The 16390-nt window shown below is 37.5% G+C and overlaps 1 protein-coding gene across 2 annotated transcripts in view; it reads left to right on the top strand.

Annotated features, from left to right (window-relative positions):
- PLS1 (plastin 1) overlaps positions 1 to 16072 on the top strand; it is a 77243-nt gene extending 61171 nt beyond the window's left edge. For both annotated transcript variants that reach the window (XM_067540681.1, XM_067540599.1), the window contains exons 11-16: positions 3724 to 3802; positions 5327 to 5441; positions 7204 to 7337; positions 9043 to 9166; positions 14218 to 14342; positions 14863 to 16072. In XM_067540681.1, coding sequence (XP_067396782.1) covers positions 3724 to 3802; positions 5327 to 5441; positions 7204 to 7337; positions 9043 to 9166; positions 14218 to 14342; positions 14863 to 15001 — 716 coding nt within the window. In that variant the 3' untranslated portion in view covers positions 15002 to 16072. The remainder of the gene's footprint in view (positions 1 to 3723; positions 3803 to 5326; positions 5442 to 7203; positions 7338 to 9042; positions 9167 to 14217; positions 14343 to 14862) is intronic.
- Positions 16073 to 16390: the final 318 nt, after the last annotated feature.

Genomic DNA, 16390 nt, shown 5'->3' with positions numbered 1-16390 from the left:
TTTCAAGGTTCTCTCTTAGAACCAAATGCTTTCCTTCCCCTATAAAACTGCACAGAAGAAAAGCACTAATTCCCATAGTTGCTTGGCCTTTATTAGGCTAGTGCTCTTTTGCATTGTGCCCTCTGGGAGGGGAATCTATCAGAAAAGTAAAACAACTGGAGGCAGGGCTTCCATTTCTCATAGAAGGCTGAGTTCTATGGGAATAAAAGCCCTATCCAATGAAACATGGCCCATCCATGTTCCCCCCAGTATGTTTTTTGTCTCTACTGTGCTGTCACACAGAACTGGCAGCTCATACTTCTTCCATAGGCTGTTAAAGCCACAGAGGGGAAATTACTTCTACTCAGGACAATAGTAATTTATGATGCAAATTGTACCAAAATTTCTGCTGTCCTGAGATAGAACTATACCAAGCTAAATAGCTATTCCTTGGACACCCGTGACTAGAACCCTGTGTGGATAAAAAAAAGTCGATCCACATCCGCGAGAATCAGTTTATATCTGACCCACCATCTGCAGTCTGTCTTTTCTAAGGCGTCTACACCCGCATTGCACCTGCAGCCCTGGAACCCCCAATCAGCTGTTTAGAGGCCAGCCCCCTCCGCAGCTGCCATTGCTGATCAGCTCCCCCTCCAGGCAGCTGCGGAACAGCTGATTGGCAAGGCCCTGCCAAACAGCAGATCGGCAGCCAGCCCCCACTCCTGGATCTCAAAGGTGGGGAAGCAGCCTCAAAGGCTATGATCTCCAGACAGATGGTCTGGGGATATAAAGCGGATATCTGCGGATTTGCAGAGCTCTACCTGTGACAATCCTCTTGGCTACTCCTCACTCAGCTGCCTAGTACAGTTGTGTCAGAGCAGAGAAAGGTGGCTGTGTGATATGAGGGAAGCTACCTCATAGCCATCTTTCTCCTCTGGATGGCCCTCTGCCCCATTTCTGTGGGTTTTCCATGATTTAGCTGTCCTTTGCACCATGAAACAGAATATATGCCCCCACAGTTGTTCACAAGGTATCTTCTGAACAAGAAAATGGAAAAACGGCTGATAAGTTTTCAGCCATCTGGAAAACTTGAGAATTCTTATGTGATTTATCATAAAGGATCTTGTTTAGAGTGGCATATTAAATATAGTAAGCTATTTTTAGTTCCTGAATTCCTACTAGTCAGAACTGTACTTTTCAACTTGCATGCTATTGCTCCTGTTTGTCTAGTTTGGATTCTTTTGGCAGTGTTCAGCATGCTCTTTAAGATTCTCAGTGTGAGTGGAGTTGCTGAACCTTTAGTATCTATGCTTTCCTTAGTACGTTTTCCTGGAAGCATTTGGATTTTGTCTTGGGAATGTACCAATGTCCTACATTTCAGTCGGATTGATTTTTAGTTACGCCAAACTAACCAAGAGATCAATAGGTCTTAAAATCTCCACTAATCCAAAAAGAGATTTAAATTCAGCATATATCATTTCTATTGTCCTTAAATTAGTATATGTCAACCTGCCTAATGCTGGGAGTGGATGACATTTGATGATTGCCTGTTCTGTTCATTCCCTTTGAAACACCTGGCATTGACCACTGTGGAAGACAGGATACTGGGCTAGATGAAGCATTGGTCTGACCTAATATGGCCCTTCTTATACTCTTAATATATAGTCTTTCTAGTTTTGAGCATTTTTAACAGAAAAATATTGGAAAGTTTTAAATAGATATCCTGTTGTACAATCAAATTGTTTAGGCCTAATCTGGCAACTTTTTAGCTTTGTTTAGCCTCCCTCCTATTCCTTCAACTATGAAGTTGACAAGAAATGATGACAGAAATGCATGGAGTGGGTTTAGTCCTAAAATAGTTTTCATTTTGGGTTTTTTTCAGCACATATTTATCAGTAAATGCTTTTGGGGGGCTTTGTTTTTATTAGTAAATATCAGTTTGAAAGTAAAACCAGGAATACTGAATTACAGGATTGAAAGACACCAACATTTTAAAAATCTGCAGTAGAATGAAAGTCTTGTAAATTTCTAATGTGTCTGAAATTAATCCCAATACTAATTACAAGTAGAGCTCTTTGACTAAATGTTTGTTTTTTGAAATATGCTGCATCATCGAAGTGGAAACATTTCACAGAGATGTATCATTTTTTACAACATTTTGATGGAAAGGTTTCTGATATCCAGGATTCTCTTGTTACTGCTAACTGGAGAGAGACACCTGAGTAAAAAAACCTGACCTGTGTAAAAATGACCATCATCAGATTAAACAATTACATTTTGCAAAAACATTGAAAGATGTTGGCCTTGTTCCAAAGCAGAATGAAAACAAATTTCAAAACCTCAGAAGTTGTTGCAAAATGAAATTGTCCTCCAGCCAGCTCTAATTTCAATAGCTAATGAGATTCTTCTGCCCTTGTTTAACCAAGTTTGAACAAATTTAGTAACATTAACTATTAAGAAACAAACAAAAAAGCAAATCAAAGCTTCATTTAGATACTGCTGCATTCAAGTTCTGTAACTCCCATTCTTCCACTGTTTCAGGACAGTTCATTTCTCTTAAATAAAGCACCTTTGAGAGTGAAGAAAAGTGTAACTTGTGTACTGTGGATCATCAACCAAGTAGAATAATAAATATTTTCCAGGCACACATTTACAGTTTGTGTTTCTTATTGTTATTTCTTAAATGTGCTATTTATTGAAAAGCAAATGTCATATCACAAATAGTGTGATCTGTAACTCAGATGTTTAAGGAAAAGGTACACAAGGAAAGGTATTGTAATACCAGGTACTACAAGCCGGGAAGTGGGGTCAATAAACAAGATTGAGTGAGAAAGAAAACTGGTAAATAAGAGTCAACACGGGAAGGGTAGCTCCACAGTCATAGGAAAATCACTCTGCCAGAGTGGAAAAGCAGCCTAAAAGGGCGTTTATTTAGGCACTAGTAATCAAGGAAAATAAGGACAATTCAATTCTGTGGAAAACACAGATTTGTCTTTCCACAGAATTTTCTGGATTCAGAGTTGTCCGGAAACAAAGTTGCCATTTAAAACTTAAAAAAGCATTTAGCCCAGTTGGTTTTGAAGACATCTTAACCAATGCACTGCTGTCTTATTAAATCTGCAGCTATGAAAACTGAAAAGGTGAGGTCTATTGCACTAGGGAAGTCTCTAAAGGGAAAGTATTGTGTCCCCAGGGCTTTGAGCTCCTGCTGGGGAAATACTGTATGTAGAAGCAGCAAATGTTGGGGTTCTCTGCAGAGAGGAGAGAAGTTGTACTGTTTTTAAGAGCTTAAGATACCATGACAATAGTTGTTCTAGAAATACCTTTGACAGACAAATGCTGTATAAAACAGATTTAAACATGCCGTTTAACACAATTATTCCTCAGCACCTGCTCCACAATACAAATCTTAAATGTTTAAAATACAAACCAGTAATGTGTCTTGTATTGTATTGTATTGTATGGAAAAACATTTTTATAGAAAAATATATTCTTATAGTCTTCCCTGTGATGTCTCTGGCCTTGTGCCCAGAATCCAGAGATCCTGAGTGTGTGAGGACTTTCTCCATCCCTTGGCCAGTAGAGATCACTCATATAGAGAAGATACACACATGTTCAATGAAAAAAATTTAGCATAGGAACTATTCAGAGTAACTTTTGTTGGTGTATGTGTATAAATGATTGAACCTGGCCTATTAAAATGTCTTCCCAAGTCATTAATATGGATTATATCTATTACTATAGGAGAAAGTAAGGAAGAGAGGACATTCCGTAACTGGATGAATTCTCTGGGTGTAAACCCATATATTAACCACTTGTACAGGTAAAAAGTAGTTGTTGTGAGGTGGGTGGCAATGCTATGACATGATGATTAAAAGGGTGGTTGTTTCCAGCACCTCAGACATTCCATCACGGTTACCACCAGTGGATCTGTATTGGTAGTAGATGCAGCAGGAAGTCTTAAACAAAAAGCCTACCTTATACAAACTCTTTGTGTATCTCCATTTATTCACCAATAAAAAGAATATAATAATATTTAAACTATCTCAAAGGGATTTTGGTGAGACTTAATGTTTATAAAAGACTGTTGAGATTCTTGGATGAACAAAACTAGAAAGTGTAAAGTATTATTATTCATTGTTTCAGTAAATGATATAGGCAATTATGATCCATTCTGAACTAACAGGAAAATGTAGATACTGGCATAGTAGACTGGGTAGAGTTGGAGGTGGTGTGATCATGGTAGGCTCACAAGGCTAATCTCCATTCATTTCACAGTAATATCTGCAAGCTATTCAGAAAAGGCTTTGCTGACTTCCTTCAGATAGTTAAGAGCTGCTTGTGCTTTTTCATATTTTGTTGCATCCAAGCTGATTTGCTAAACCTTCACATTCACCTAAAAAGAACCAAGTCTTGGAAGGTACACTTAACACTGATGAGGATTTCCTACCTCTGCTATTTATCACAGAGCCTAACTACAGAGAATGTTTATATATTTATTTTATTACTAGATTAAATGAGTTTAAATAGGAACTTTTGTACTCAGGAAATCTTCACATATATAAGGGATTAAAAAGCTTAAATCCACTTTTCTGACATTTCTCATCATTTTTTAAATTGTGCTACGCAGGCAGTTAGTTCATATCTAAGCAAATAGAGTATAATATAGGGAACAATAGTGACGTGTATATATTTAACTGTTGTTCGTAAAGGTCTGATTCCATGTATTCATGCTACTAGGTTTCATTGGCCCATTTTGTTTTATAACTCATATAAAGTGAGGTTGTCTATAGATTGCTTTAAAATAGACAATATCTACAACTAATAACTAATTTCCAACTGTAGGAATGCTATTTATAATGGGGAAAATAAAAGCTTTCTTAACTCTCTTACTCAAAGACTGATACACTGTTTTTGCTTAATCTAAATTCACCTATAGACAGAAACCAAGCATGGAGAATTTCAGCCTTAAACGTTTCAGAAAGTTATGAACAACTCAAAATGAAGGATTTTAATGGAAACTGTTTGGCAACCTTAATTATTAGTGGTTGCTTCCCTACACCAGCTATAAATTCAGTACCTAGTGACAATCAGTGATTCTACCTATTCCAGTGAGAACTGTGAGAATAACAAAACTGTGGGACTAATTTAAGTTTTGGGAGGGATAAAATGGAAGGTATAAATGTGGAGAAACCTGTTCAAAGACTGGTGCAGGGTTTTGTTTTTTATTTATGTGAGTGGAATTTCTTTTTTTACACACACTCATCCATTCATTTTCAGGGGTCTCATATTCTTGTTAATGTACTTAACAAGCACTCTCAATTATTTTTCTGCTGCTTTGATCTAGTGACCTTGCTGATGCTTTAGTGATCTTCCAGCTGTTTGAAATGATTCGTGTGCCAGTAGACTGGAACCATGTCAACAAACCTCCATATCCTGCACTTGGTGGTAACATGAAAAAAGTCAGTAAATATTCTGTGGTGCATTCCAGTTATAATGGCCACCTACTACAGCATTGTATTGTATCATCATGAATTGTGTGACCTAGTGTCCCTGAACTATTAGTCCTTAGTTAAGTTGGCCATATGTTCCAGTTTTACTGAGACAATCCTGCTGAAAGGCCTCCGGGGGGTATTTTCCCAAGGAAGGAGGAGTATTTTTGCTATATGTATCACCTTGGTTTTTACACAGTGACAGACGGTGCCTGGGGCTCCCCCAAAGGGGGGATGTTAGTGCAACTCCCATCCCATGCACACCGCAAAGTGTCATGCATTGCCTCTGGCTGCTTATCATGCTACTATTAAAGAACTTCTCTGGTGCAGTGGGGCCCAGCAACTCACCTGGGCTGACCAGGAGCAGTCCTGAAGCCTCTCTTAGCATGCCACAGCTCCACAAACAGTAACACTGGGCAGTAAGATGGCCCTGAAGCCTCTCTAGGCATGGCAGGGCTCAACAAAACAGCAGTGCAGAGCAGTCCTGATGCTTCCCTGGGCGTGGCAGGGCTGCACCCCTCTGGCAGGCTGTAGGAGTGAATCTCTCTCCTCTATTGTCCCACCCCATTCTGGGGCCTCTGCTGGGCTCTTAACTTCCACCTTCTGCCAGGGAGTGTGCAGCATGCATGACAGGGAGGGACCTTTCTGGTCCCTGAGGAATTTGAGGGTTCCCCCTCTGGCAGGAAGGGCAGATACACCCCCTCACACACACACATAACTCTTTGGTAGCATGAGAAGCTGGGAAATTTCATTTAATTGATTAATGCTAGTCTATGCTGTATGAGTACTGCTCAATGTGGTACACCTGAGTTACTTTGGAAACTTACATTTGTTCACATTCGAATCCTTGTGAAAAGTCAAAAAATCAGGCCCTAGATATTTGATGAGCAGGTTAATCTTACAGTGTGGGATGCTTCCTCACACTGCAATTTTACATCAGGCTGTCTGAGTTTGTACAGGCCTTGCAAAATCTAGGGCTTTTGGTCAGTTATATGATTATGGCAAAGCCAAAAATGGAGACCAAGTGGATTGATTAACAGTTATTTAAACAAGCCTGTAAAGATTTTGTATGCTAAATACAAAAAAAGACTCACTCTAATTGTTTAGGATACATATTTATTTAATTTTTAAGGCAGAAAGGACCATGATTAGAGTATGATGAAGTAAAAACTCCTTTTTTACACATATATTGGCTATTTTAGATGACAGCACAGGATGCATTCACTTAGATTCATTTATAACAGAAACATTTGTTGTATATTTTAAAATCTCAGCATCTGTAATTAAGATGTTACATTTCACAGTGGATTTCATAACCCCTCTCCAAGTTCCTAAGGCTGGATCTGTCTTTTCTTTATTTTCTCTATAATCCAAATTCAGCCTTGATGTATGCAAGTGCAACTTCATTGACTTCAGTGGAGATGCAACAGCTTATACAAAATGTCATTTGACTCCATGTGCTCAGCTCTGTCAGACACAGAATTCAAATATAATGTTTTCATTCATTCAACTGAGAATAAAATTGTCGTGGTAATCTTACATATTTGTATTTTTATCTTAAAAAATGATGCAGCAGTATAATGACTTGAGTAGTTCTGAAAGAGTTAGGAGACCTTACATGGTCCCCAATCTCAGTGGGTAATTTTGGGACAAGATAGCTCAAAATATTATTACATCTATATGTAATGTTAATATTTTTCATGCCTATAAGATTTAAACATTTCATTTTTAGATTGAGAATTGTAATTATGCAGTGGAAATCGGGAAGACAAAGGCCAAATTCTCCCTGGTTGGTATTGCTGGACAGGACCTAAATGATGGCAATCCAACTCTGACCTTGGCATTGGTGTGGCAGCTGATGAGAAGGTGAGGAGTTTTTACAGTTGTTATATGCATGCAGAACATAATGGTATTCATACAAAACCATTACAAGCTAGTCAGTTTTTTGCATCCACACTGCAAACTTTGTTCATAATCTAAAGGCTAAATTCTCCAGTCTGGAGTGAAGACTGAACTAATTGGGGCCTAGAAATTATAGAAACATACAGTATGCAGTGAAATACTCATTGTTACTGTGTTCTATGTGAGTTAATGCTACTGGAAGACTCAAAGAGGGACAGTAGCACTCGCCCTGTTTAAGATTGAAACCTAGTGTTTTGTACTTATACCATTAAGTCAAGACCTATTTCACTAACAACAAATAAAATTATTTTAATGGATTAAAGCAGGATCTATATAATTTCAGTTCAAATTAATATTTTGAAATCAAAAGTATTGAGCTTTTTTATATTCTTAACATTTTAAATTATTTCAATTCAACAGAATAATCTTGGCCTTTTATAAGCTAGGAGCCATCATCAATGATGACAGGTCCAAAATTTCCCCTATCCCATAAAGTACTTCTGTACTGGTTTTTTGAAAACATCAACACCTAGAAATAAAGCAGCAACACTGCTAACAGTCCTTTAATTATACTTACTTAAATAGAAGTTAATGGAGTTATGGCAATTTATATCACCCAAAGATTTGTCCCTTATTATGGAATTGAAACTGCAAAAATCCTGACTAGACAACAGTCAACCAACTGTTGGAATAAAATGAAAATTCTCTATTGGATCAAAGAATAGTTCTCTTGGATATCTTTCCTGAAGATGATCCTATTCTTCTTAAAGAGACATCCCTGAATTTTTTCAATTTTTTTGCAATTTTATGTATTCGATGATAATCGAAATCTGGAAAAGTCTAGGTATTACATATTTGAAATTCAGAATTTTCACAGTGCATCATCACTGAAGAACTAGTTTATGGACTGAGAAATAATGACAAGAATTTTAAAATGTCTCAGTCTCAAAAGAGAAAAAACTAAACCAAAATCCATCCTTGGACTGCTTTGATGGCATAAAGTAGTTTATTTATTTCACTTTACTCCCAATACCCCTTATTTTATGGGGGCAGTGATTAACTCTGGTGGATACCAAAGCAGGATTGAAATAATAGAATCATAGAAAATTAGGGTTGGAAGGGACCTCAGATGGTCATCTAGCCCAATCCCCTGGTTGAATCTCTGTTTGTGAAATCAAAGTCCTCCTAGTAGATCTAGTAGGAAATTCTACAATATTCTTGTATAATAATTTCAATCATTTGTTTTGTTTTTTTTAAAAGAAAAATCTGATTCTAAAACCACAAAAATTGGCAGAGAAATTCAGGGGCAATGTAGTATTTGAAACTACTTTTTAAAGTGATTAGATATCAAGTTGATATACCATTTAATTTCACAAAATTAAATTGATATGGCAAATAAAATATATGTAGAAAATCTGATGATGGATAGTATGACATCTGGAATATGATTATATTTTTGTGACAGCTAACAAAATATTTTAAAAATAGAGAAATAGATTACAAAAATAGCTTACGGTGTAAAATTAAAATGTAAAGGTGAATGGTTGTTTTGTATATACTCCTCTTGTCCAGAAGAAATATTTTATTGTTTTTACTGCATAATATTAGGAACAGAGAATAGTTCTGTATTTCATTGTTATAGTCAAACACTGCCTTCTTTCTGTTACAGGTATACTCTGAATGTACTATCAGACCTTGGAGAGGGGGAAAAAGTAAACGATGAAATTATTATTAAATGGGTGAATCAAACTCTTGCAAATGCAAATAAGAAAACCTCAATTACCAGTTTCAAGGTAATCAAGAATCTATATCAGGACAGAAGACAAGTAAATTAATCAAATGTGGGATTTTTAAAGGGACAGTGTTAAACAGGTTAGGTTCAACATTAGCTCTACCTTCAATTGGCATAATCTGATAAAAGAATGTCTTTGGGATTCTACCTATCTTCAAAAACTTCACAACTCTCTTGATAGAAATGAAAAGCAAAATCAAATGATAGTCACCGCTGGTAAGATTATAAAGCCCAATTGTTTTCAAAGGGGCTTTTAATTTGTCAATAATTTTCCATGTGCCAGTGTGGCTAACTAGACGCTTCCTTGATTTGCATGTGGAAATGGAGCTTGGGTACAAAAAAGAGGACAATTTTGAAAATGTATCCTGTTTTGATATAATTTCTCAGCACTTTTGAAATATTTTCTCCAGTGCTGTAGCAGAATCAGCAGAAGGAGCACAAGTTAAGAACAAACTGTAGTCACCGTTTTGTGCTGACAACACTATGAATGCTCAACAGACCTAAAAAAACAGATCAATGTCAGCTTGTATTTTGTAAAAACACAGGGGAAATATATCTGCCAATGGAAAAGGTGAAAACTGATAGAAAAATGTATCCTTCTGCATCTAATACACATCTGCCAAATCACACATCTCAAGAGTGTCTTTATCTCTCTTTTTTTAAATGATAGATTGATAACCACACTTGCACACCAGTATATTTCCACTATGAACATGAAATCTCAGTGCACACATTCAAACAATTAGGCATCTATACTGGCCACAGTTGGAGATGCAAAGCCAAGCTACTTAATATTTGAGATCTCACTGTGTTGTGCAGCACAATTATGAAAGGATTTTGCTCAACAAAATACTCAACTTTCATTAGGGAAGATTATTTATCCAGTCCTTGACATCATTTCCTGCTGTGTGGGTTTGGTGTCCTCTCATTTAAATCAGTGTAAATCAGTAATAATACTGGTGTAAATCAAGTGTAAGAGAGAAAAGAATCTGGCCCATTATCTTCATCTTAATAAAATCTTATTAAAAATTGATTGGTCTGACATGGTAAGTCAGAAAAATTAAACATTATTGAAAAGTGTTTTTTCAGTGTAGCATTTTAGATCTAGTGAGACATTACTTGACATATCTTTTTTCCCTCCACTTAAAAAAAAATACTGACTTGTTCTATATACACATACAGCAGTAAAAATAATTAGACTTTTATTATTTGAAAATTTTCTTCAGTGTTGGGTTTCCAGTAGAATCAAATAGCATCTATATGTAGAATAGAGAGGGTTACAGGTCACTGAAATTCATTATAAACCATTAAAATAGAACCATATTGGATCGGCAACAGCCCAAGGAATTAGAATTAAAGAGATTTTTTGACCTATGAATTGGAGAAACACACACCAGCTCAATCTCCTCAAATAAACTAACAAAGTGCTATGATTAAATGCACTGATTCTTGTGACACAATGGGAATTTGAGTGAACGTGAAACCTTAGGTTTAATTTGGTTGGTGAGGGCAGGCCCATCACAGGATTATATGATGAGTCTCTTAGGGAATGGAGCCAACTGCTTCACCGCTTTGGCACCTCCTGCTGATTGATCACTTGCGTCATCTTGCACTAGGCTGTTCATTTGCTGTAGCAGTTGGAAGGAAGCAACAGCAGCAGAGGCACCTGCTATTTTAAGATTAAGAGGAAGCACATTTTAAAAACAAAATTCTCAAAGTACCATCTGAATTCTAGAAATAGAGTAGGCAATAAACTAGCAGTAGGAAATAGTTCCATTAGGAGAAGGGGGGGAAGGATGAAAACACTCATGTACACTGAAATGTTATTCAAGCAATAGAGTTAACTTTCTGATTTTTTAAAAGATACCTTAACAGTATTTGGACTGCTTTCAAAGTTTGGTTATTTATTTATCCATAGGGAAAAATAGCTTATTACCCTGAAAATAGGAGAGAACTATGAGAAGTAGGACAAGAGGAAAAACAGTAACATGGGGAATGATGTTCTTTTAATATACAAGTGGAGGGAAGAAAATTACTGCACCTGAGGTGTATGTTGGGTGGGGCTAGACAGAGAGAGACAACAGCTATGCTGCTTCCTCATCTGCATGGTAACATTGTAATGGGGCACTGCTAGCTGGTGAGGAACAATACCTTGATGTGGCATGATCCCCTGGGACTGAGGGGGATCATGGCCATTGCAAATTGCTGCAGATGTTAGTTGGTTGACAAGCTTTAACTCCTCCACATGGCGCTAATATTTAATGAATGGATAGCAATGCACAGTTGTAGGTGGGAAGACATATCACAGCATAAGATTGTTTCCAGAGGGAAGCAGAAGACTTGATAACTGCACAGGAAAGGTTGAGCTTGGTGAGTGTGGTAGGTGCTCAGTGAGGTTTGACCCTGATTATTCCACTATATAATTGCCATAGAAAAATATAAAGTTGAAAGTTGCACCTTTGAAGAAAAGATTAGGGACCAGCTCTTCCACCTCAGTGGCAGCACCAAGGGGCCTGTCACTGTCTGCTCCACTCGCTGCAGTGGCACCTCCTTGTGGTGTATCTGGGGATTAGCTCACCTCCCCTTGGGGTTTCTCAGCCCTTTATCCCAATCTCTCATTCTGCAGCCTCTCTCATGCCACCCACGAGTTGCAGCGCTTCCTCTTCATGGTGTGGCTGTCCAGCCAAGTCAGTACAGTTCTCCACTTGTGGGATATCAAAGTCTTTCTAAACAAATTGTCTCTGGCAGATTTTCACAGTCCATTGCCCTGTCCATGCCACTCCCCAGTGGCTATTAGGGGAACTCAGGCCCACCCTCTACACTGAGTTCCAACCTAGGGACCCTACAATCAGCAGCTAAGATCCACACAGCCTCACCCTTGCTGCAGTTTTCCCTAGGCTTCCTCCTACTCCTTTCTCTCAACCCTGAGAGTGATCGCTGACACCCTCCCTACCTCCTTCTGCTGTCCTCTCACTGGCTTTTTACAATCCCAGCTTCTTCCTGCCTGGCTGGACTTCAGGTTCAAATAGGATTGATATCCCTCACCTCACAGCTCACCCAGGTGTAGCCCCTTCTGAGCCATTTTTGACCCCTTCAGGGATGGTGTGAGGTGAACATCCCATCACAGGGCTGTAAAGCTAGCTCACCTGGTTAACTGCGGATATTCCCTGTGTAGGGAATCACCAGATGACATAAACTTGAGGGCATGGCTTGAGTGCCATTAAGCTCTATCAACTCCTAGCTTCCAGAATAGTCTTTAGGGCTGCTGTCAGCCAGGCACAAATTAGAGCAGCCCTGAGGTCACCTTTGCCTTTATAATGCAGGTTCATGTGTCAAAAAGGCAGGACAGAAACCTCAAATGGGTGGTATGGTCTGTAATTAGATTTCACCAACCCAGTAACAAATATGAACTCCTGAAAAACTATAACAATTCTTACAGTGGAGTCACAGAGAGTCCATGTGGACATTCCAGTCTATCTTGCCACCCAGGGAAGCTGGACTTTGGTTCTCAAACTTTTCTTTTGGGACCCCCTTTGAAAATATTTCAGGCTATGATAACCCCTCTCCCCATGCCAAGCCACATCCCCCCATGCAATGAACCCTTACTTCTGCGCTGCTTTCCAGCCACCCAGCTCCAGCATATGCAGGGGCTGACAGCTTGCGACCCTCCATCATAACGTCATGACCCCTTGAGGGATCCCGACCCCCAGTTTGAGAGTCACCACAGCAAAGATCACAAAAGATTCAGGTTGCTTCCAGTCCCAAGAGACCAGTCACTTACCCCAGGTCAGTTTGTACCTCAGAGCTCACCCAAAGATAATGCTTGTAGCCAATCCTGTAGTGAACTAACTAAGGATTATTAACTAGGAAAAAGAAATGAGAGAGATTTTTACAGGTTAAAGCAGGAAAATATATATACACAGAGTTATAGTCTACGGTTCCAAAAGGCGACAGAGTTATAGTAATCTGTCAGCACTAACTGTCTTTTAGGGCTAACCCTAAAAGATCTCTGCTTCTGTTTCATAGCTCCAGCCCTATGAAAGTCCAAACAGCAAAAAGATGAAATTTTTCATGTCAGTGATCTTTATTTTCTTCTTCCAGAATGCAAGCTGATGGGAAGAGCTTTCTTGCACTTAGCACCTTTGTGGGTGTGAGAGGGCCATTAACTAAGTTTTTGTATCATGATGTTCCGCAATGGCCCATTTAGTTTTGATAGTCCTTCTTGATGGGCGGTGGACTGGGTTCACAGGTTCAGAACAAGCATTTTTACAATTATAAAGCAAAACTTACATATCACCTTATAGAATGAGATACAGACATTACAAGTGACATTAATGCATGCAGCAACTTACAAACATTCCATAGCATCTCAGTCTAAACACTTTCTTATAAGTCTAATACCTATCTTGAACAATACTAACATATTATGAGTTGGTCTGGTTTTCAGCTATGAATTTGTCAGTGCTTGGCTGACGTCTAGAGCCTTGCAAGAGCTGGAACCTGATCTGCCAGTATCACTGCCTTCTCTCCCGAATGCTATGCTAATGAGGCCAGTGCTATTCCTAAGGACTGAGCCTCAAAAATGTATAAACTACAAAAGAGGAGGGGGCACATTTATAATATTATTAATTTAGTTTAGTTAATGTGCTCAGTACATAAAAATAAAGACAGTGGCTGTCTTGAAGATCTTACAATCTAAAAAACGAGTCACTGCTGTTAAAAATAGTGCTGGCTTCACTAAATGAAATAAACTGTTTATATTTGTTTAGCAGTACCAGTTCTGAAAGAGAGACTACATGGATTACTAGTCTGATTCTCGGAAATTCCCGCTGACTTTACCATAAGTTTTCCACAGACAAGGAAAGTAGGATTGGGCCTTTAAGTAGTAGAAAGAGAAAGAGAACATAAAGTAGAAGAATAAAGTATGATGCGATCTTTAAAAAAATATTGTGGGTGCTATAGCTATTTAGTTTGCATTGTAAAAAGATTATTAGGAGAATTAAACTAAACCTATTCATTAATATTAATTAATTCTTTAACTCTTTCTTTTAGGACAAATCTATAAGCACTAGTTTACCTGTACTAGATTTAATAGATGCCATTGCACCAAAAGCAATTCGTCCAGAAATGGTGAAGAGAGAAGAACTTTCTGAACAAGACAAATTGAATAATGCTAAGTAAGTCTTTAACTAATATCTTATATTTTCTTGCACAGAAATCAAGCCTCTGAATTACTGATACATCAAAAGAGAGAATTATATTCACATATATTTGTGTTTTAAATATGGATAAATTACATTTTAAATGATAAAATGTAAAGACATTTTTTCTAGTATATTGAAAATACCGGGCTATATTCACTGCTGCTATAAACTGGCAACACTCCACTGAAGGTGTTCTGTTAAAAGTCTGACATGGCCCCTAGTTGTAAAGAAAAATAAATGCTCCAGTAGATTCAAGCAAAATACATGTCACAGCACAAATGTTAGTACTTCAAGCAAAATAAATGTCTCAGTGCAACTGTTAATACTTATTTTCCTCCAGTAAATTATATTCATTCCCCCTAACATTGAAATATTGATTGGATGTGTGTATTTTACCTTTTTTATTAAAATGTGTAAATAGTTATGGTATGTCTCAACACACCGGGAATAGATGCTAGTAAAATAATATTATATTCTCTCTTGTTTTTCCAAGATATGCCATTTCAGTTGCTCGAAAGATTGGTGCCCGTATTTATGCACTGCCAGATGATCTGGTAGAGGTGAAGCCAAAAATGGTTATGACAGTGTTTGCGTGCTTGATGGGAAGAGGACTGAACAAAGTAAACAAATGAAGACATTTAATAAAAGTTTCTGCCATGTTAAACCCAATGAATGCCTCACCGTTTACAGGATTCTGAAGTTTAGTGGACATAAAACCAGAGATAAATTTGTATGCACAAGAATGGATATATATGTATTGATTACATTTTAATAACTTGTTTATACTAGTAAAGGTTTCATTCAAACAATTTCATATTACGTATTTCATATTTATAAGCTAATACTTCTATCAGCATATGTTCATTACAAAATTAAGGTTATATTCTTGTATTGCTTTTTAAAAAAATCTTGTAAATCAAGCCAGGTTAATACTGTTTTCATAGTGTGAATAGGATGAGCAGCATTTTAAATATGTTATTTCAGGACCTGCTGTGAAAATACATTTTGATTTTTGTGGGTGTTATTTACATATAGTCATAGCTGTGTGGAAGTCCATTCCAACACTGCTATATTTTCCCCAAACTGAACAAAGATCAGCATTATTGCCTTATTCTCTGAAGGTGTGATCCAACTCGTGCTGCAGTCAATGAGAGTCTTGCCACTGACTCTATGGGAGCTAGTTTGGACCTATGATCACCATGTTGTCTAGAATTTAGTGACGTTATTCATAATGTTGTTGAACCTTTCATATGGGAGCAAATGCTTAAATTGTATATTTAAGATATACAATTTAGATAGTTTGTTCTGTTTTGTAAAAAAGACATTAATCAAAGTGAGGAATAAACTGTTTTTATGGCTCGTGATTTAAGAAAGAAACACTAATAGTAAGGCAAATGTGTACCACTGACATTACTAGAGGATCTGTGTTTATATTAATCTTTGCAGCTGGAATAAATATCTGAACTTTTATAAAATGTTATATTAGAAAGCAATAAAGAGAGCTGGCCAGTCCAGTTTGGGGGACTCACCTTATATGTACTGCATTTTCTTGTGGAATTTTATTTTAAATGAACACATGTATATCTATTTTTCTGTCACTGATCTTCTGTGTCACAGAAAGGGTGCTTTGACTGCAAGACAGTCTTCCTGGAAACATACAAAAAGCAACACATTGTAGTATCTTCTGCATGGTGAAAGGCTAATAGTTATCTGATTATGATTTTGGAAATGAGCATTTATATTCCTTTCTCTGTAGCTATAAATTTTAGCCAAACACTTGCTGGCACTTTAACATTTAATAAAATTATTTTAAAAAGGCAGTCAAATAAGGCAGAATGCTCAACTAAATACCCAGTAATTGTGGGGTGGGGGGGAAGCAACCATGATGTCCCACAAAACATGAAAACAAAAAGCAACTAAAACAAGATATAAGAACAGTGAACAAACAGGAATAGACTAAGTATCAATAGTCTAATATCTTACACAGCATACTGACACAAAGAGGACACCTCCAATTAGTT

The sequence above is a fragment of the Emydura macquarii genome, unplaced genomic scaffold, assembly GCF_026122565.2.
Source record: "Emydura macquarii macquarii isolate MOO-44397 ecotype Brisbane River unplaced genomic scaffold, CSIRO-AGI_Emac_v2 contig_18, whole genome shotgun sequence".
Taxonomy (NCBI): Eukaryota; Metazoa; Chordata; order Testudines; family Chelidae; genus Emydura; species Emydura macquarii.
Note: the sequence above shows the minus strand (reverse complement) of the source record. Positions and strands in the feature narration are given on the sequence as shown.